Source organism: Nicotiana tabacum, chromosome 19, assembly GCF_000715075.1.
Source record: "Nicotiana tabacum cultivar K326 chromosome 19, ASM71507v2, whole genome shotgun sequence".
Taxonomy (NCBI): domain Eukaryota; kingdom Viridiplantae; phylum Streptophyta; class Magnoliopsida; order Solanales; family Solanaceae; genus Nicotiana; species Nicotiana tabacum.
In genome coordinates, this window is record NC_134098.1 from 28,575,732 (window position 1) to 28,598,675 (window position 22,944).

Sequence of the window (22,944 nt, forward strand, 5' to 3'; positions counted from 1 at the left end):
ATTTCAGTTTAATGCATTTGAATTATTGAATGTGGATAGAATTTCTACGACTATGTCAAAACTTTTAAGATGCTTCAGAGTGAAAAAAGGTATAACATATTAAGATGGAAGGAGTGACTAAAAAAAGGGAAAAAGGTCAAAAATACCCCTCTACTATACAAAAAGGATCATCTATGTCCTCCGTTATACTTTCGGTCCATTATTACCCCCAACGTTATAAAATTGGTGCAAAAATACCCCTCATCCGTTAAGTCCCTCCTCCATGGCCAACACCATCTGACGTGGCCTAACATTTCAGTGATGTAAACGCCATGTGGCATGCCACATCACTGACCCAATCTTATTTTAACCCCCTTACCCACTTCTTCCACCACTACCTCCCCTTCACCTAACCACCACCGTCCACATCACCTCTGCCTGAGGTCCGTTGCCAATGGATGTCTAATTCTTCCTCCTCTTTCCATGATAATTTTTGTTCTTCTTTTTAGTTCTTATAAACTAATAGTTCTTGATTTTTATTTGTAATTCTACTCTATGGTTTGTGAAAATTTGGTAGTTTGTTGCTAAAGTCTTCAGAACAAAAATCTGATTTTGCTCATTTTGACAGTGGGTTTGCACAAATGTTGGTCCAAGTTTTAACCTTTTTTGATTGTAGAACTAGAAAAGCTATGATCCAGCAGTCAAGCAAAGGAAATACTACTGTGGTTCAATTAATTGGAATGTTCTCTTCTTGTATTTGTAAAATTGAAGTGAAGAAACTTGGTGTACTCAAGATTTGATACATTAGTAACCTTGTTCTTCCTTAATTTTGCTCTGTTTCAGAACCTGCGTAAATGGTTAAGTTTGAAGATGGCCTCAGAGAAATCAATAAACAAAAGTTATATCTTTCACCAATTGACAAAGAAGAAACTAGAAACAATGATTATAACATCGGGGCTTCCTTTTTTCTGAATACTTGGAGCAAAAGCATTCTATCCAAAACCAATCATGTCTTGAGGCATTATCTTTGTTTTCGAGAACAATGAGATTTTATTTCCTGTACACTCATGCATTATATCTTTAGTTTCGTAATCTTACACAGTTTGATACATTCTTATACTTCTCTATCTCCAATAAAAATTATTGTGGGGGGAAAAAAATTGATTAGTGTTGTGAGTGGTTGGGTGAAGGGGAGGTAGTGGTGGAAGAAATGGGTGAGGGGGTTAAAATAGGATTGAGTCAGTGATGTGGCATGCCACATTGTGTTTATATCACTGAAATGTCGGGCCACATTGGATGGTGTTGGCCATGAAGGAGAGACTTAACGGATGAGGGGTATTTTTGCACCAATTTTATAACGTTGGGGGTAACAATGGGTCGAAAGTATAACAGAGGACATATATGATCCTTTTTGCATAGTAGAGGGATATTTTTTACCCTTTTCCCCTGAAAAAATGTTGCTATGGTCTAACATAATGTTGTTTTGGGCTATATCAAGGTTTCAGAAGGTGGCGAAAATTTCAGTGTTGGACAGAGACAACTTTTAAGTCTTTCTCGAGCAATACTGCGAAGGTCAAAGATCCTTGTTCTTGATGAAGCCACAGCAGCTGTTGATGTTAGAACTGATGCTCTTATTCAGAAAACCATACGAGAAGAATTCAAAGCATGCACAATGCTCATTATTGCTCACCGTCTAAATACCATAATTGATACTAATCGTATCCTAGTGCTTGATGCTGGACAGGTATGTGCTTACAATTTTTGTTCTTTCACTGTTCTTGTTTTTTCCTTATTTCCCTTTCTTTTTTTCCTCCTGTCAAAAGTTTGCTACTTGCTTATATTAGGTTGTTGAGTATGATACTCCACAGAACCTCCTGTTTAGTGAAAGAAGTGTTTTCTCTAGGATCGTTCAGAGCACAGGGGCCGCAAATGCCCAGTATTTACGTAACTTAGTACTTAATGAGGAGAAAGAGCACAAGTTCATGAAAGAAGAAGTCATGCGTATAAATTGGAAGAGAAGATGGAAGGTATCTTCCCAGTGGAATGCTGCTGCGCAGTATGCTCTTGCTACAAATATTTCAGCTTCACTGAACGATTTTCAAGTGACGGAATGTCAAGATCAAAACAACATTCTGCGTGCAGCAAAGGACGCGGTTGTAACTCTGAAGGATGTTTTGGAGGGCAACCATGATGAAGTTATTGAAGAGAAACTAAGTTGCTCTAAGGTGCCTAGAGAAAGATGGTGGTCATCTTTCCTTAGTGTTATTGAAGGTACGAGTTTTCTTTTGCTTCTACACTTCTTATTTTCCCCTTTTTCACCATATTGCTCCTAACTTAGTAGGTTCCTCACATTTTGCAAAAACATAATGAGCCCCTAGCCAGTAATTGTAAGAAACCATGTGTGACTTGAGATGAGGTTTTCTATTTCTGAGATACAACCTTCTATTACAAAAGAATTTTGACACTTGGAAAACGAAAAGCAAATGCAAGATCGTGGTTACCGCTAATCTTGCTGGGCATGCATACCATACCCTCAATTGGAGTGATACAGAAATGCAAGATCATGATTGCACACCGTCAATTGGAGTGATACAGAAATGCAAGATCATGATTGCACACCGTCAATTGGAGTGATAGAGAAATGCAAGATCATGATTCCACACCCTCAATTGAAGTTACTGCTCGTCTTTGTTGTGCACCCTCATATGCTTTTCCAAAAAAATCAATGTGCAACTAGGCTAATTCTGTCCACGTTAGCAATGTAGTTTCAAGATTGACTGATGATATGCCTATTCCCCTATGGTATTACCTGAGTGCAACTGGTTATGTAATACTCCACAAATCTTTTATTTCAAATTTCATGTTTCCAATCTTCTTTAGTAACCACTCATTTAGTATTCCATTAATCACAAGTCTTCGTCCCTCCATTTGGAGACAGGTCGAAAGTACATAACATAAGAACATTAGACATCATACTTGATTACTGCTCCAACTGCATTTGGTGTTTATTCTCATTAACTGGTGGCTCCGAAAAGACCAAAACTAAATCAAAGTTTAGCATGATGAAATTTGCCTTCTGTTTTGGTTCAGGTCTCGCCGTGATGAACAGGTTAAGACATGACAGAGTTCCTCATTTTGGAGATTGTTTGGAAGAGGGATCAGAACATCAGAATCTTGATGAAATCTAGCTAGATATCTTCAGGTTTTTCCCAGTTTTCTATATCTTTCTATATCTATATCTATATCTATCTATATCTATATTAAAAGTTCTTAGCAAAATGTCGTTTGCCTTTTTTACCCTTTAAAAATAAATTTCATATTGGACAAAAATGTCATTCACTTAATTTCCTAATATTTAAGACTTTCAAATCAACTAAAATTTTGGTTATTAAATCTTCCTTATTTGAACTCCGTAGAAAATCCTAATATTTATGACACTAAATTATTAACTTTAATTTACCTTATACAAAATTGTAATTATTACCTTTGCAAAACTAAATTATTTGTTGATTCTACATTTAATAAGAGGGTAATATTTAGTTCATGGACATACAAATTCTCCATGGACACCATCCCCAGAATCTACATTGAATTGTAGGCAATATTGAACTTTAAGACGTCACACCCAAATTCATACTATTCAAATCTCTATTGGTCTCAAAAATATAGAACCTTCATAGGAACATAAACATCAAACGCAGTTCATGTGAGAATTAGCACAGGAAATATTATTATTGATTAATTAATTATAATACAATGAGCCATATTTATAACTATAAACAATACATATCCTACTCTTATTCCATGTGGGACTAGGACTAATTACATATTAATTACATAACTATCTAACACTCCCCCTCAAGCTGGTGCACATAAATCATATGTACCGAGCTTGTTACATATGTAGTTAATACGAGGACCAGTGAGGGACTTGGTGAAAATATCTGCAAGTTGATCATTCGACTTCATAAACTTTGTAGCAATATCTCCTGAGAGTATCTTTTCTCTAACAAAGTGACAGTCAATCTCAATGTGTTTAGGTCTCTCATGGAATACCTGATTTGATGCAATATGAACGCCAGCTTAATTATCACAAATTTCAACTCCTTGGGCAACTGTTTGATCCAAACTAGCTCACATGTTGTCATAGCCATTGCTTGATATTCTGCTTCTGCACTAGATCGAGCAACTACATTATGTTTCTTGCTCTTCCAAGATATCAAATTACCTCATACTAAAACGCAATATCTAGATGTAGAACGTCTATTAGAAGGTCATCATGCCCAATCAGGATCTGAGTATCCAACGATTTGCTAATGTCATCGATCCTCAAACAATAATCCTTTGTCTGGAGCTTATTTTATATACTGAAGATTGCGGACAACTGCATCTTAATGACTATCACAAGGAGAATCCATAAACTGACTCACAACACTAACGTGAAAGGAAATGTCAGATCTAGTCATTGTGAGGTAATTTAATTTACCAACCAGCCTCCTATATTTTGCAGGATCGCTAAGAGACTCACTCTGTCCTGACAAAAGTTTAGAATTCGGATCCATAGGAGTGTCAACGGGTCTACAGCCTGTCATTCATGTCTCCTCAAGAATGTCTGAGGCATACTTCCTTTGTGAGATCACAATACCTGAGCTAGATTGAGCAATATCAATACCTAGAAAATACTTTAATCTACCCAGATCCTTGGTCTAAAAGTGTTTAAAGAGATGTTGCTTCAACATAGTAATACCATCCTGATCATTGTTGGTAATAACAATATCCTCAACATAATGCTGATAAAACACGGAGTTATTTGTTTCACTATGATTCATGCCAAACTCCTAAATAATTGTGTTGAACTTATGCCATGTTCAAGGAGACTGCTTTAAACCATAGAGTGACCGGCGCAACCAACATACAAGGCCACTGCACTCCCATTGAGCAACAAAATCAGGTAGTTGCTTCATATAAATTTCATCCTCAAGGTCACCGTGAAGAAAAGCATTCTTAATGTCCAACTAATAGAGAGGCTAATGGTGAACAACCATGGATAGAAAAATGTGGACTAATGTTATATTAGCCACGGGAGAGAAAGTATCATTGTAATCGAGCCCAAATATTTGACTATACCCTTTGGCAAGAAAACGAGCCTTAAGTCAATCAACTTGGCCATCTGGACTAACTTTAACTACATACACCCAGCGACAACCAATAATAGATTTACCTTAAAGAAGAGGAACAAGCTCCCAAGTAACCAATGTATGTAAGGCAGACATCTCGTATATCATAGCTTGTCGTCATCCTGGATGAGACAGTTCTTCACTTGTAGACTTAGGGATGGAAACATAGGACAAAAATGATACATACGCGTAATGGGGTGATGACAGACAATGATAACTTAAACCGGCATAATGGGGATTAGGATTAAGTGTGGACCGTATACCTTTCCAAAGTGCAATCGGTGGACTAGGAGGAAACAAGTCCGCAGTAGGAGCAGGGGTCAGGTGCAGGACGTGAATCAGTTGGGACCGATGGTGGGCGCTAACAACGATGATAAGTCAAGAGTGGTGTTCTTGTGGCCGGGAATCTAGGAGGAGCAACACTAGATTCTTCAATGATTGGTATGGGTAAGACTTCTATGGCTGAGACTGTAGGCGTAGCTATAGTAATCTCCTCAAAAGTCGGTATAGGTAAGACCTTTGGCCAGAAGCGGTAAAGTAGGTCTAGACTCAAAAAATGTAATATCAGCTGACATGAGGTACCTACGAAGATCAGGTGAGTAGCAAAGATATTCCTTTTGAACACGAGAATAACTAAGGAAGACACTTGAGATTACGATGAGCTAACTTATCTTTCCCAGGGGCTAAGTTATGAACAAAACATATGCGCCCAAAAATACGAGGGAGAAGAGAGTATAAGGGTGACTGGGGAAATAATACTGAATGTGAAATCTAATCCTGGATGGGAGATGAAGGCATTCGATTAATCAAATAAAAAGCTGTGAGAATTGCATCACCCAAAAAACGTAACGGAACATGAGACTCAATGAGAAGTGTACGAGCAGTCTCAATGAGATGCATATTCATTCTCTCTGCAACCCCATTCTGATGAGGGGTATGATGACATGATGACTGATGAATAATTCTTTGAGAAGTCATAAACTGCTGAGACTGAGAGGATAAATATTCTTAGGCATTATCACTGCGAAAAATGCGAATAGAAACTCTAAATTAATTTTTATTTCAGCTCAAAAACTATGGAATATAGAAATTAACTCAGAATGATCTTTCATTAAGAAAAGCCAAGTACATCTTGAATAATCATCAATGAAACTAACAAAATAACGAAATCCCAAGGTTGAACTGACTCTACTAGGGCCTTATATATCAGAATGAACTAAAGAGAAATTAGACTCTGCATAACTCTCAATGCTATGTAGAAACGTGGTTCGGGTATGTTTTTCAACCTGACACGACTCACAATCTAATGTAGACAAACTAGACAAACTAGGCACCATTTTCTAAAGCTTGGATAAACTCGGATATCCTAAACGTCTGTGAACTAGGTCCGGAGGATCTATAACTGGACATGTTATAGATTGATTGAGTGAATTAAGATAGTAAAGGCCTTGTGATTCATGCGTTGTGCCAATCATCTATCCCGTACTGCGGTTCTACATAATAAAAGAATCATTAATAAAATATATACCACAATGGAGGGCACTAATCAAATGACTAACAGATGTCAGGCTAAAAGGACAACCAGGGACATAAAGAACGAAATCTAGAGTGACAGAAGATAGGGGATTAACTTGTCCAACTCCTTTTGCATTAGTCTGGAACCTATTGGCTAAAGTAACCGCGAGAAGAGACTGTGAATACATAATATTCGACAAAAGTGATTTATTACCAGAGATATGATCAGAAGCGCTTGAATCTATGACCCACGATCCAAGAGTACTAGATTGGAAACACAAGCAAAAGAATTACCAACAACAGAAGTATCTCAGCAACCGAGGCTATTTGTGGAGATTTCTACTTACTTGCTCAATACTGAAGGAACTCATTATATTCCCCTTCAAATAAAGAAAATCCTTGGTTACATGTAGTCTCGGTCTGAGTAACTTAAGTATTTTTGGGTGGGCGACCATGTAAAGAATAACACACTTCACGAGTGTGTCCAAGTTTATTACAATAAGAACACTTGGGTCGAGATCTTCCAAAACGACCTCCTCCTCGTCTATTCTCAATAGTTTGAGATGCCCGATTTTCCACTATTTGGGATGTGAGAACAGAATAATCAATTGTCTGTGATGACACTATGTGCTGCAGCAAGACGAAGTAATGTTGAAGACATAATTAAGTAAATAAAAGTGTGTTCTCTCTAACAGCTTAAGCTCTTAGATGAGATGGTCACACATTTCAACATGGTATTAGAGCAGGCAGAGGTCCTGAGTTCGAGTCTCACCATCACCTAATATCAAAAATAATTTTTCCCGTGCTTGGCTCATAAAAAAAATCAAGCGCGCACGTGAGGGGGCGTGTTGAAAACATAATTAAGTAAATAAAAATGTGTTCTCTCTAACAGCTTAAGCTCTTTTAGATGAGATAGTCACACATTTCAACAGAGAGAATAATTCATCAACTGTAGGGACAGCCGGACTAGCCAAAATTTGTTCACGTGAATCAAGGTCATTAGGATGTCCAGCAAGTGTAAGAACTAGAAACAACTTCTATCATTGCTCTTGTTGCTTTTCAATACTAGCAGAAACTGATATCAACTTCTCAAATTCCTCCATGATTGCTTGTACTTGTCCCAAGTCAATTCTTGGTTCTTCAAATTTGTCATTTGCGATATCACATCATAGAAACGAGATATGTTATTACTGTAAAAAGTGCGAGCATTTTCTTCAAACTAAATGACATGTCTGGAACGAAACAAGGGCATCAGCTTGGGATCAATAGAGCACCACAAGATACTATATAATTGAGCATTGATCTTTTCCCAAAGTGATTTGGCCTTTTCATCTCCCTCGTTAGTCTTTTTGGTTTAGTGATCTTAAACACCTTGTCCCTTGCACCGCAATCCAAAAGAAGAAACCTAAGCTAAATAGTTTGAACTTCCCATTAAGGGCTATGAAGTAATCATGAAGCTTGAATTTTCAGAACCCGTATTTTTAGAACCAAATACATTAAATCTGAGAGACATGGTTGTACCAAAGACAAGTACGAACATCAATAATCTCACCAGAAAAGTGAAGAGAAAATGCCGGAATCTGGAAATCATCAAAATCTGGAAATACAATCGGCAAAAAAATAGAAAAGTGGTCGGAATTTAGTTTAAATTGGATGGGTAGGCTCGGAATTGAAGGGGGAACAAGCTATCCTGAAGAAATATTGTGGGAAAAAACGACCATAAAAAGGGTCAGGCGTCGGCGGGTGGATCTGACGCGTCGCCAGCGTCAAATATTCAGGCTGGCGCGTTGAGGCGCGTGGCTAGGTTTTGCCGGCAAGGTTTTCTGGGAATTGGTCGCCTCTGCCCCGGGAGCGTTGTAGTGGTGTTGGATTTTGCACAACACCAAGGAAAAAGGAGAGAACGCAAAATATACAAAATATTATCATACTCATATTTCATGTGGGACTAGGACTAATTGCATATTAATCACATAACTGTGTAATAGTTTGCATATACCTACATTGAGGATGCTTGTCACGACCCAAATCGCACCATAGGGGTCGTGATGGCACCTAGTCTCTATAACTAGTAGGCCGATCATTTACAACAGTTAAATCAATAAAGACATGGTATAATGAAACAGAGTTTATCATAACTGCGGAAATAAAGGTAATACAAGCCAAACCGGCGATAACCACAAACATATCCCCAGAACTAGGTAGTACCGAGTCACGAGCTCTAACTGAATACATAGAAATATCTCAAAATGCAATACCGTTCGCATAGTGAATTGACAGTATAAATATAAGAAAGGACTCTAAGGGGCTGTGACAATCAAAGCAACTCTACCTTGAATCATCGCGATCAAAGAAGCTCTCACTGCTTGGGTCTGCTACCTCCAACACTTGGATCTGCACAAAAATGTGCAGAAGTGTAGTATGAGTACACTACGGTTGGTACCCAGTAAGTATCAAGACTAACCTCGGTGAAGTAGTGACGAGGCTCAAGTCATGTGATACTCACTAGTCAAAATAATCAGTGCAATAGATCAAAGACTAGCAACAAAAGCATAGCAGAAAATCGATAACAATAACTTCATCAAAATAAGTGATAACAGTTCAATACAAGTAAAGGCTTGGTTTTAACAAGTCATCACAGAGAAACTCACACAAATAGCACCTTGTGCCCACATTTTTATCACAACAACAATAGCCACTCGTATCACTCCGCCTCGATAAAGTCACAATAGTCACTCATATCACTCCGCCCTGACAATAACACAATAGCTACCCGTATCGCTCCGCTCTGACAATAACACAATAACCAACATGTCACTCCGCCCTGACAATATCATAATAGCCATACGTATCACTCTGCCCCGACAAAGTCACAATAGCCACCCATGTCACTCCGCCCTAATAATATCATAATAGCCACATGTGTCACTCCGCTTTGACAATATTACAATAGCCACCCGTATTGCTCCATACAATCAACAACATTGAAATGTCACCCTTATACTCCGCACAACAACAATCAATCCACACAACATGTCAACATGTTGCAATGTAAGAAAATTGAAGAGTAGAAGTCCACCATTGAAGGCCATTCAAAGCTTTGCTTTCGAAAATAGAATTTTTTGAGTTTGTTAGTTGTTTGGATTGGGTGTTGTTCCAACTGATTGAAAATATCAAAATGAGTTCAAAATTTAAATTTGAAGTGATTTGGAGTAGATTTGAGCAAGATTTGAGTTAAATTTCAGAAAAGACGCAAGGAAGAAGACGAAGTCAGTTTTTTGTATAAGTATGTATAATCTTGTATAATAGTGTATATGAGTGTATAAACACATCTTATACACTATTATACACTTTTATACACCTTTATATAGGCGTTCGTAGACGAACTTCTTCCACGATTTTCAGTTGCAATTCTTGTTCAAAATCAGACCAAATCTCCATTAAATGACTTCAAATTTTATATACAACCTCCTTATACTATTTCTAACAAGTCTAAATAATACCCACTCCAAATTTCTCACAAAATCAAATTCGAAATTTAAACCCACATATTTAAATTTGTTAAAAATCTAATTTTTACCACCCAAATGGATTTGGTTTGTTGAACTAATATTTGAGTTACAGTTACTGTTCGAAAATTAACTTAAAAGCTTGAGCAATCTTTTTTAAAAATTAAATAGTAATTTCGAGAACCTATTGGAGTTGGATGTTGAATCTTAGCCTATTATTTTTGGGCTAATTGGTTGTAAATTGAAATGTGGGCTATAAAATTGAAAAGTAGGGTTCTTATGTGAAATTTTCCCATTTTGAAATTAGTAAGTTTTTGTTATTAAATCTTTTCTTATTGAACTATGTATGAATTCATAATATTTAGAAATCTAAAACTGAGTAGGATTTATTTGTATAAATTATTTCGTTATTTAAATTGTACAAAATTATTATAATTTGATCAATCCGTAAAGTAAGATTAAAAAAGAATCTTCTGATTAGTCCGGTTAGGATTCGAATAGCTTTTCCAGCACATTACCTTTCAGTATTGAGATCAACTAAAATATTTGCATAATTTTATTAATGTGCGACGATATCATGTTCATTTAACTTGGTAATCAAGAGAAAGACTCACTTATCTCCCAGAAGAAGAAAAACATTGGAAATACCAATAGTTTACATTTTTTCATTGCGTTTCTAATACTTTTATATTATGACAATATCTATATTTGTAAGGTTTAGTGAAATTTCAATTTTTGATTTGTCCAGGTTTGTCCTGCTATAGGTTAGCTGGCAATATTGGGTTTGAGCTACATAATGATAGCAAATAACAAATTTGTTGTTCGAGACTACAATATCTTATTCTTTTAGCATATTTGTATGAATTTCTTAAGATAAATTTTATTTTCTAATTTTTTTTTTTTTTTGGGAACCAAATCAGACTTTAAAAAGTCCCAATCAATATGGAAGCTGGGTATAAGACACACAAAAAGATAAAGCATTATATCCGTGAGAGTTAAGAACAAAGGCGTAATATTAAAAATGACCCCCTAAGTTTAGCACAAATTATTAATTGCAATTCTAATATTTGTAGTCTTAGTTATCCCTTTGCATAGGGTATTTGATAGCTATTACCCCGGGACGATCGCATCCCAGAGAAGTGGCATATGCTCGCCAGCATCGTGAATTTTTTTTTTGTCGACGTGGCATTTTAAAAAATAAAAGATCTGTATTATAAATTCATTAATTTTTAGGTCATCTTTTTCTAGTCAAATTTGTCAATAAGTTATAGAGCTCCATTATTTACGCTATATTTTTTTATTTGGCTAAAAATAATGAAGTATTAGTTTAAAAGTTGACCTCAAAAATAAGACATATGGTTGAAATAATAATTATTGCATCTAAAAAGATATAAACTAAATACATAGTTTGAATTTAATTATTTTGGTTAAAAAAAATTATTTGACTAAAAATAATAGAGCTCTAAGCAAGTACATTTATAGATTTGCCCAGCAAAAAACTACATTATTGAAATAAATAGTCATTGTATCGAAAGAGCAATAAAAAAACTACATAATGGCGACTCCATTATTTTGGCTAACCTTTTTTATAAGGCAAAATAAATAATGAAGCTTTAGCAAAGTTTGTTTTATTGATTTAACCCGAAAATAAAAATATATAATTAAAATAAATAGTCATTTCCATCTAAGGGAAAATAACAAGAAATTAATAGTTGGTACTCCATGATTTTAGCTAAAACTTTTTTATTTGGTAAAATAATGGAGTTTCAGCTAATCTTTTAATACAAAATTTGGCCCGAAAGAAAAATACACAATTGGATCAAATAGGTAGTATATCTAAAAGAAATTAAAAATATAAACTTGGGTAAGTATGTATTGTATACTAAAGATGAATCAAGAAGAAAATATATAATTTTAACAAATAAAATGTGACAACTAACGATTGAAAAATATCTCATTCCGAAGTTAATTTTTTTTATTTTTCTTCACTCCTACGCGCCTAAAAGAATGTATCAATGTTCTTTGTCACATCAACATCGAAGAGGTAACAACTATCAAAATGGCCAAGTTCAGAGGAGTAACTTGTAAGGCTATGAATTTAAGGATTTTTAAACATAAAATAGTTTTGTTCATAGATTAACATACTCCTCTTAGAATTTACTAATTATCAGTAATTTCATTGTATTCTTATACGCTTACTTTCATTTTTATGAATTATTCGGATGCATAGTTATGTAATTGGATAGAGAAAGAAAGTTCACTCCAACGCGTAGAAATGGCTGAATAATACTTTTGAGATAGTGATTTATTCTTTCTAATTTGTTAGAAATAATTCATATGGTACTTCTTGTTGTTTAAAAATAATAGAACAATTGTATTTTGTTTGTGAGAACAAAACAAGATTGTCTTTTATGAGTGAAATGAAATGATTAAGGATTTATCTAGTTTGAGATTGAGGCAATTTTGATTGTTCAATTGATTGATTTGATTGTCATTTCCTAGAATTTAATGTATCATGTCAGTATTGTCTCACCATTCTTAGTTTGTTTTACCTTTCTAATAAGAGTTGTTTTCGGGTCTCTTTTATATATCAGCACCTTGCCTACATGGGCGGATCTAGAGCAAACATTACGGGTTCCCGTGAACCCAGTAACATTTGCATAGACCTAGTATTTGTACTAAAAAAAATCATTAAAAGTATAAGAATATTTAGTTTGGAACCCAGTTCGTTGGTCCAGTTATCATGTAGATTAACTTGAGATTGTTATAGGAACCCATAAACTTAAAATTCTAGATCCGCGTCTGTGCTTAGACTTGTAGTATATATACGGCATTCAATTCCCAGATCAAATTGGGATCAAATTGTGGTTTTCTTCGACATTTCAAGAATGAAATTGAGAAGTCTGAAAGATACCTACATAAAATAGTTAGTATACCAATGTGCTACTGCTTATGCCATCAATTCGGAAAGCAGCTTGCATCAGCTATTATCATCAGATCTTTACATCTAGTAGGAATTATTGTATCCACGTCAAGCCAAAATATAAAGATTCGATATCTTCTCAAACTTTCAGAGCTAGTAGAAAAGCAATTTTTCTTAATTAATAAGGATTTTTCAGCGTGGCAGAGGGTGTGTTCAATAAGGTTTTTATTGAATATGTAATTAGGAAAATAGATTATCCAGTCCACTACGGACCAAAGAAATTTGGCATAGACGTTCCACTCTAAGCCGTGTGTGACTCCGGCCAGGCCTGTTACTTTTAAGTGAATTACTTGTGTTACTCCCTCATAAACTTGAAGCAGGCAAAAAGTCATAGTATCGCATATTACAATCGACCACTTCAAACGTAATTCTGAAATTGAACTGAGCATTTGAAGCACGTGAATTCTGGAATCAACAGTGCAAGTTTTAGGCGTCTACCATTTGAAATGTACACTGTCCAACATGTCTCCATAAAATAACTCAACTGTGAAGTAAAGGCAGCTTGTTTTAACCCAACAAGAAAAAGGCAATAAAATCAGCTAGACCAGTAAACCTGGTACATCTCATCCAAGAGGTGCGACATTCATCCTGTCAAGTTCTTCCCCTACCCCTAGACCCCATACCCAAAATAATTGGGACAAAAAAAAAATGATAATTGACCAATAACTTTTTCTACTTATCCAAGATAAAGACATGGACAAATACATATATTTACACTGCCCTTTATTGGCTCCTTATTCAAAATGGGGTGAACAGAACACCAGCCAACCAAAATCAGCTAGAGTTCCAATTAACCCAAAAGAAGAGAAATAACAAGAAACCTAATCTTCCAAACACTAACAACTTAGGGCATAATGTACACCTATTTACGGGCAAAGCTTAGCCGAGCGGAACAAAGAGAGCAGAGTAGGAATTATAGATAGAATGCCAAACTGTCTTGGCATTCTTAGAAACTTGTTCTGATTAGGCATTACATGAAGAATGCCAAACAGTATTAGGACTGGTTTTTAACTACCCTAACATTGCTATAAAACCGTTTTAGGTCCTTGATAGCCCTCTCCTCTATCTGTATTGAACGGATAGATGAAGGTGTTTCAACTTCTGGTTTGAACCAGCGACTCGGACAACTAGATTCTGATGGTGAGCCTTGACCCGTCATCACTGAGAAGCCAGTAGTTCTCGTCTTTGGGCTATGAGAGAGGGCCAACGGTTGCTTTACCTACAGCAAAATATTCAGCAGATAAAAGTCAATATAGTCTTGTGTCAGGAACAAAAGACATGCCGGATTGGAGGATTCTGAAATCAAATGCAGTATACTGTATACATTGACCAGCAAGCTTAAACTTATAATTAGCAAGAAAGTGTGACTGCATGTGCATATTCCTATGAAATCTTTTAATAGTTAACTTAAACATGGGTTCTAAACCTCAAATCAAGTGAAATTCTGAACAAACATCGAGAGATTATAGGCTAAAAGGTGGAGCGATAGAAGGTATTGTAGAGACAAAAGTGGACACAAAACTTAGGACAAGGATTTTAGCATTCCTATTAGGAACACGAACAATTTCCAGCTGAGAGTAGTTACTCTAAACTGTTGGGCCTTTGTTAACTGTATAGATAAACAGACAGCACAATGGACCAAGCACGCAAACAAACAAAATGAATGTTCAGAAGGGCAAATTTTCTTTTTGTGAACCCATGACAGTCTAGATTTGGCACAAGGAGGCAAGGCAGGGTAGAGAATAACCAACCTGCTGCAGTTGGATGTCCCTGAGAGATGGACGTAAAAGAGGAGGCGTACCGGAGGCAGCCCAAGGAGGGGTGTTCTTTTCCACATCAGAGACAGGTGCTGTACGTGACATGGGTATCGGATTCGACTGTAAAAATGAACTCAACCGTAATTTACCACCACTACTATCACCAGAGGGATCTTCTACCAGGTCCCTGGGCTTCAAGGGCTTTGTATCTATTACTTTGCTTTGCTCATCCTGTATTTCTCGAAGGGATGCAGAGGTTTTCGTAACCTTAGCACCACCCCAAGCAGGGCCTTCACTTTTTTGCACAACTGGTGGTGGAACTACAGCTTTGGGAACATCATCAAGAGCACCACTTAGAAACATGGAAAGTCCACCTTTCCTATTTTTCTTCTTTGATGCTACAGCTGACGAACCTTTACTATTCAGGCTGTTTCCAAGGTCTCTCTTGATGACAATGGGAGAATCTTTTGCATCTTGATTGGCTGCAGCTCCTTCCAAACCTTTGTGGTCATCCTACAATTGGAAGAGAAACTATTAAGAAACAAAACCATTTCCCCAGTCAACATCATAAAGAAAATCAGTATGCGGTAGTTCGATGATCCAAGCAGCTTCCATGTATAAACAGCAGTGGGGTTTTGCTGAAATGACTTGTTAGAGGAAACCACAAAGACTTGTAAAAATACATCCTTAAACTAGTGGTAATACATGTGAAGTATTTAGAAAGTAGCCATATAGCAGCAACAACAACTACTACACCTCAGTTCGAAACCAGTAGGGGTTGGCTATGTGAATCGTCACTGACAATGTTCCCCATTTAAATTCATCTCAGGCCAACATTTTACAAAACAAAATAGAAATGAAAGGTACTAGAAGTTCTCTATATTTACTACTGGCATAGAAACCTCTAATAGGGCTAAGAAGACTCCTAAAAGTAGCCATATAGCAGCTCTGACATTTTCATCAACACACTACTCAATATAAAATTAAGAGGTACAGAAACAAACCAGGCACTCCTGTAACCAATAATCTGACACTAATCAACCTGATCACCTTAAGCTATCAAAAGATATTTCTCACTTCTCACTCTCCTCGTAGATCATTACTCTCTATCACCTTAAAACGAAAAACCTTAACGAATGGATGATATGTTTAAATCAGTACAAATAGGCATGGAATCTAGTTTACTGTCTTCAGATCACCAAGAATTGAACAAATAGAAATGGCTAAAAACCTCACCTCGTACTGGACTTCAGGAATTTGAACACCCAAGGCACCCATTCTGGGACTGGATTCTGCACTTTCACATTTACTGGACGCCACCTCCACTGGTACAGCCTTTTGTTTGCTCTTTCTCCTTTGCTTCTTAGGTACGTCCACTTTTTTACTCCCTTTTCCATCAGCAAGAACAGAGGATGATACTGTTGATTGGAGCGTTTCTACTGGGACACCAAGCTCAGCAAGTGACTTCTCCAATTCTGACCTTGTCTGAAGCTTAGCGATTTGCTGGTCATCAAGAGTCTGCCCCTTGAATTGCTTATCTTCAAGCATCTCAATCTGCTGCAACTTTTTCCTCAAAACTCGTACCTGTTTCAAAACCCCGTCTTTCACTTCATCAGACTGTAGAAAGTTATCTAATCTCTGGTCTCTCTCTTGTCTCCACATTGGCCTGTTTGTACAATGGTCACGCGTCCTAAGAGACTCAATATCATCATTATCTTCTTCACTATCTACTATGGCAGGGAAGGGGGCAGTAGGAGTTGGAAGCCGACGATAACTCCAGGGTTCAGATGACTTCATATCCCACACTTTCTCGAGCATAACCAATACGTCAAGTGAAGTATTTGCAACTGCATGGCCTGAGACTGTAAATATGTAATCAAGATTGCGGATTGCAATATCCTGCAAAAAAAATCCGCTTAGCTTCTACAAGAGCTATCCATAAAATAGTCTTGAATGATAAGTAATATAGAGGTGACAGCACCTGCAACCCGCTAATGGGTGTAAGGTATTAAAATAAAAATAAGAAAATAAAAAAAAGGTTAAACAGCTAACCAAAGATTGTACAGAATCTCCAGACTAACGATTATAGTGAAGACACAGTCAACAAAAGAAATTGAGCTCGATTACCACTCCATTTGTATCTAAATCATGTCTTACAGCAATTTACAATCCACCAATAAATCTGATGTCAAAAGAAAAAGAATCAAAGTGGCACGGGCCCTTAGCGAACAGCAATCTGCATTGGGAATAACAAAAATTGACAAGACAACCGGTTTTAACCTTTTCAGCCTGACATTTTACTGCAAAAGAAACCTTTCCGACCAATATGTTTCATTGGAAGGAAACTAGGATAGTAAGCCGATCTAATAAGATGTATTTTTTGCCTTTCCCTCCGCTTCCCTACCCACGATCTCATGTTCTTTCAGTCGAATTATATTGACAAATCTGTCTCCAAGTGGTGAATCAGTCACGACTCTCAAAACATGTAGGTTTTCAAGAAATTTTGTTCGCTAGCCATGTATTGTTATAGATGCGATATCTTGAAAGGACAGAGCTCTATACCCGTGTGTGCTCTACCACATACGACTCAGTAGCAGCCAAAGAGAAGCGAAAAGGGGGGAGAAAAAGAACTTTCAGAAGCAAGACCAGACTGATATCTCATGTTGTGCAGTCTAATAGAGATAAGCAAGGGTCAATCATATTTGAGAACAAGCACCTAAACCCGGAATCTTTTGGCAAATAGAGCTACAGAACACAGTCACAAAAAGAGAGTTTAGAACACGCTACAATTATAATTGTGAAGTACCCTATCATTAACTTCAAAACTTTATAAATTCCTGAACCTTATACTACAGCATAACCTCTCCTCATTAAAGATCACAAATGAAGCACATAGAGGAACAAGAAAATACCTCGCAGTATTTTCTTAGATCTTCTGCCCCTAGTGAATCCGAAATTTCCAGCAGTTGAATAGCATTCCGTGGCTCCACCAAATGCTCTGCAGCCACCGTCTCACAAAGGCTCTTTAAGGCTGGTGCAGTCTTATTTTTGACTGTGTCTTTTTCTGAGATAAACAGTACTTCCTCTGACTCAACCTCATCAAACATAAAACCCTCATCGAGTTCATCTGTATCACTTTTCATCTTCGGCTTGAGCATAGAACCATTCTTCAAAATATTGGGTGGGTAACCAGGATGATATAGAGAACTAATGATCAACAAATGGGTCTCCCCAACGGAAATTGAAGTTGCCTTTTTAACCCCATGTAACCGAGTTAAAGCAGGTGGTTTCTCCTTCCCTTTCTTCCCATCCCACATATACACATCACCTGTCACAGTAACCGCAGCTGTCCAATATTTCCCAGCAGAGATGCACACTATATTTGTACCACATAGTGAATATAACTACAAATAATTAAGATATATTAGATGTTATTCACACGAAGTGCTAGAAACTGTATACACAACATAGACAGCAGCTAAAACCTGTTGACAGCGCAGATCAGGATCAGATGACACCCAATAAAATAACGTGCCATCCTCTGTAAGAGCCATACTATGTGTAGTCCCGGCAGCTATTGCAACCACATGAAGACGTTCCTTACGGTGAAACTTCAACGGGATGTTGCTCATCTTTTTTAGATTCCGGCCAATCACAACTCTCTTTGGAGTAACAAGCCGGTGACCCCAAGTGAAAACCTCTCCATCAGATCCAAGAACAACCGTGTGATACTTAGCTGCAGAAACTCCAACAAAAACCTTTCCCTTCAAATACTCAACAATCCTTGGAGCATAGTTAGAAGCCGAGTTAGATGTTCCGTAGCCTAGCTGACCCTCCTTATTGCATCCCCAGGTGAAAACCTCACCCAAGTCAGAAACTACAGAAGTGTGCTTGTTTGCTGCAGCAACAGCAACTACTTTTGACCTCAGTGAACTCACTCTACGAGGTGTGGGTTGAGTATCTACTGAAGTATACCCAAGTTGACCCTCTGCGCATCATAACCAAATGAATCAACATGCAACCATGAAAGCCAAAAACACTTATTACAAATACCAATTCCTATGCAATAAATTACAACCAAAGAGGAAGCATGACAATTTTGATACACCTAATAAGTCAATGACATAAATATTGACAGCACATTATCTGCTTGGGATAACTCACAGAGTTGGTAAATATGGTTATGTGAATAGCAAAAAAGCATTTACCTCTGTTGGAACCCCAAGTGAAAACTTCTCCAGCCTCTGTTGCAATAACAGTGTGATGTTTAGCAGCAGCAACAGCTTTTACTCGACGTGCCCCTAAACCAGAGATCACTTGTCGTGGAGTTATTACCGCAGCTTGGCCGCTGGAAGAACATCGAATATCCATTATCAAACATAGTTGACGCTTGATACCATGAAAGAAACTAATTAACTATGAACATATGCTGCTAGCATGAGAAAATCTAAGTAGCAAGGTTAAAGAACAGAGTAAGAAATGAAACAAAAAATTATTACATTAAAAGTATAGGTAAAAGAGCATACTATTCAGTTAGAAAATATTATAATTCTTCTTAATAAAATTTTCATAATGCAAAAAAAATATAGGATATACACTACATCCCTCAATATAAGCAGAAAAAACATACTGCTGGATTGTTCTGGAAAGTCAAAAGCTTTCCTCAAATTAAGTTTACCTATGTATATCAAAGTCTGGGTGCCCAAGACGGCCACCTCGTCCAAAACCCCAAGTATAGAGTTCTCCACGGGCAGTGACGGCTGCACTATGAAATTTTGCTGCAGAAACCAACTTGATGACTGACCCATGAAGAGAATCAACTTTACCGGGTAACTTTTGAATGTGTGCATTTCCAGTCCCTAGTTGATAATTCACACCACTTCCCCAACTGAAAACCTCTGTAGCAGCTAAAAGAAAAAAAAAAACATGCAAACAACAAAGAAAGTCAACTGCAATCCACTATGAAATGAATTAAAGACAGAGTTCACAGAAATTGAAATGTCTTCACATCTACCTGAATTTTTCTTTTCAAAGCCCTGTAAAACGGGTCCTGACAACAAATCAATGGGAGCTCTAGATTTGGTGTCTTCCAAAGTGATAGAAGCACCAGACTGTAGAAGGATGCTAGCAATAGCAAGATGACCAAAATGCAGGGCGCGATGAAGGCTACTCCATCCTGATTCCCCATCCTGACACGGTAAATATAGATTTCATAAGCAAATGTACATCAAGCTTTTCTGAACAGACGGGATCGAATTGAAAAACTGACATCATTGAAGATCGATAACCATTTCTTTTTAGGTCAGAGGTCCATAATCATTGTACTGTACCGCTATGAAATTCTGCATGAGTGGATTCCTTCCACGTTTTATTTTCTGAACCTTATCTGGATTGTGAGACAAGAGTGGGTTGCTCTAGTGGTGAGCACCCTCCACTTCCAACCAAGAGGTTGTGAGTTCGAGTCACCCCAAAAGCAAGGTGGGGAGTTCTTGGAGGGAGGGAGCCGAGGGTCTATCGGAAACAGCCTCTCTACCCCAGGGTAGGGGTAAGGTCTGCGTACACACTACCCTCCCCAGACCCCACTAGTGGGATTATACTGGGTTGTTGTTGTTGTTATCTGGATTGTGACATATTTTTCTCTTCTAACTTGTCATGAGAACAAACTTGATACAACATTGAGGACCATGCCCTTCAGTTGTGTGCTCAAATAGGTCCTACAATCTTTCAAGTTATATTGATCTTCAGACATGCCATAAAAATGCAGCTTTTTTCATTTTTCACTCCCTAGTAGTAGCTTACCTGACACAAATCCCCAAGAAAGACGGTCAACGCACACACACATGGTTGGTAAGATGCACCAAATATCACTCCATAGTTACCAACTTAACATTACATAATGTTTCAGCAAAGACTTAGAATAGGCAAGAACACCATGGCTAGAATATTTATCAAAGTAGCATAGTCCAGAAAACAGAGTTCACCATCAGAACATTTGCAAATTAGTCATATGACAAGACACGCACTTAAAAACAAGAATTGAAATAACTATGCCATGAATATGCTGAATTTTTAGATCATTGTCCACCACAATATAAGAAAAATGCAAAAGATTCTTTTAAAAGGGGAGAAAAGAAGGGAAAAGCCAAAAAATGTAATAAATTACTCGCCCTATCATGTGACGGCTAAAACTATGAGAGCAACAAGTCAGCATGCATGTATAAATGACATTAAAAATTGAGATGATCTAAAGGATCAAAAGACCAACACACCCTAGCATCAGGGTCTGCACCAGCAGCAAGTAGCCTCTTAACTATTGGGACATGATTTCTCCAGGTTGCGATATGGAGAGGGGTAAGGCCAAAGGTATTCCTCGCATTGATATTTCCTCCACACCTCTTAAGGAATGCCAAAGACGAATCAACATCAGCTACAGACCCGTCTTGTACAGCAGCCCAGAGATCTTTGGAGCATCCATTGAATGAAAGTTTCCTAGCAGGGATGTGCTGCTTCTGACATGATAATGGAACTACTTCCTCCATTAGCTGAAATAAGTTAGTCTGTATGGTTTGGATGGTTAGCAGCTGTCACTACCACTCACGACAGCAATGACCTTTTGCCAAAATTATATGCTAGTGAATAATGTTCAAAGTCTTCCAAGTTAGTGTTTCTGAGTGTCCAGCAATGAAATCAAGACATCTTGAACCTGCAATGAGACAGGCTAATCTATGTATTCTTTAGAAATCCAGCTCCATCCACACCTCACACCATGAACAAACACCACTAAAAGAGTCTTTGGTATGGCCTGGCATAGAAAATGCCGAAATTTGATAACCAGATTGTTTGACAGAGATTCGCTCGTGATAACATACATGTTTACTCTTAATGTTTATCTATATAGTCCAAATGATGATCCACATATATACCCAAATTAACTAATGCTTTTTAATAAGATGAACACTATAATGTTCTGATTGGTAGTCAGGTAGCAGAGATTGGGGGTTCAATCATGTATCAATATGTAATACATTTAGTTAAAAAAAATGAACATAAAAAGAAGATAACAAATCTTGAAAAGATACTTCATGAAGCCCCCCACCCCAAATTAATCATCGAATATGAGTAACCACAACCACTGATAAATAGCATTTACAATGTTCTTCAGAAATGCATTCATAAACTACATTCCTAGAGCTGCAGCTTCAACAATGCGAAGGAAAGTGCAATCTTTTTGTTGAGAACTTGAATTAATAGTAATTGAGAACAGAAATTGTAGAACTAATCAAGACACCAACAGAACCATCAAGACTCAGTAATAAAATGATAGATTAAAGTACATGAAGATACAAAAACATCATGCACACAAAATTGAAGCAAAACCAAGTTAACCATAAATGAGCCCAATTGGGATCCACAGTTGGTGTACGATTACATCAAATCAAATCTCTAAGAACTGAACATGCAGATTGCTACATACAAGAATTTGTCTCAAAAAAGCAAACTTCAGCAGTAAGCAAAGCACAGAACCCACCCCCCAACTAAACACATCCAAAATGTCAGTACTCAGTACGCACCATCTGAAAATGCACACCAAGATTAAATCTTTTTTCCAAATTCGACAACTGGACAGCCCAATAATAACACAAAATTGATCATTAACAGGTTAAAAAACAACCAGATTGAAATTCAAGAAGATGTGCAATAGAAATGTCACCTTTGACTGGTTAGATGAAAATCCGCAAATTAGCAAAAGATCAAGTCTCTTTTCTCTCTCTCTCTCTCTTCTCTCTCTTGAATAAATATGAATGTATATTAAAGCTATGAGGAGGTGAATAACAGTGTGAAAGATTTTACATTTTAGAGAGAGAAGAGAGAGGAGAAGAACCGGAGAATATACCCTATAGAAACCCAAAAATATATGCAATACAAAAATAGAAAAGGAGAGTTTGAAGAGAACTCCGATGCTGTTGGAGGGTAATATGGTAAAGTTATTAACTGTAAAACATATGGACTACAATGCCCTTTGATTT

The 22,944-nt window shown here is 37.1% G+C and overlaps 2 protein-coding genes across 6 annotated transcripts in view; one reads left to right on the plus strand and one right to left on the minus strand.

Annotated features, from left to right (window-relative positions):
* LOC107802169 (ABC transporter C family member 12) overlaps positions 1-11,093 on the plus strand; it is a 71,902-nt gene extending 60,809 nt beyond the window's left edge. Inside the window, 4 exon segments of the mRNA XM_075239797.1 lie at positions 1,478-1,723; positions 1,824-2,250; positions 3,070-3,181; positions 10,926-11,093. Coding sequence (XP_075095898.1) covers positions 1,478-1,723; positions 1,824-2,250; positions 3,070-3,167 — 771 coding nt within the window. The 3' untranslated portion in view covers positions 3,168-3,181; positions 10,926-11,093.
* Positions 11,094-13,815: 2,722 nt separating this feature from the next.
* Positions 13,816-22,862, minus strand: LOC107802179 (uncharacterized). 5 transcript variants are annotated; one of them, XM_016625632.2, is made up of 10 exons: positions 22,629-22,862; positions 21,187-21,719; positions 19,932-20,106; positions 19,596-19,824; positions 19,126-19,265; positions 18,403-18,905; positions 17,830-18,321; positions 16,154-16,816; positions 14,912-15,430; positions 13,816-14,379 (listed from the first exon to the last, which is right to left on the minus strand). In XM_016625632.2, exons 2-10 carry the CDS (start codon positions 21,454-21,456, stop codon positions 14,155-14,157), a joined length of 3,216 nt encoding a protein of 1,071 aa, XP_016481118.1. In that variant the 5' UTR covers positions 21,457-21,719; positions 22,629-22,862; the 3' UTR covers positions 13,816-14,154. The 5 variants fall into 5 exon arrangements, with proteins under 5 accessions (XP_016481118.1, XP_016481127.1, XP_016481144.1 ...); XM_016625641.2 differs by having other exon boundaries at positions 21,187-21,620; positions 22,629-22,841; XM_016625658.2 differs by lacking the exon at positions 21,187-21,719 and adding an exon at positions 20,248-20,716 and having other exon boundaries at positions 22,629-22,834.
* Between the last annotated feature and the right edge of the window lie 82 nt (positions 22,863-22,944).

What these genes read in the sequence shown, in the direction of transcription:
- LOC107802179 (XM_016625632.2), bottom strand. Translation starts at nt 21,456, where the DNA reads ATGGAGGAAGTAGTTCCATTATCATGTCAGAAGCAGCACATCCCTGCT. An exon ending in GTGCAGACCCTGATGCTAGG is followed by an intron (nt 20,107 to 21,186) that starts GTGTGTTGGTCT and finishes TTACCGTGTCAG; the next exon opens with GATGGGGAATCAGGATGGAG. An exon ending in ATCTAAGAAAATACTGCGAG is followed by an intron (nt 16,817 to 17,829) that starts GTATTTTCTTGT and finishes TTTTTTTTGCAG; the next exon opens with GATATTGCAATCCGCAATCT.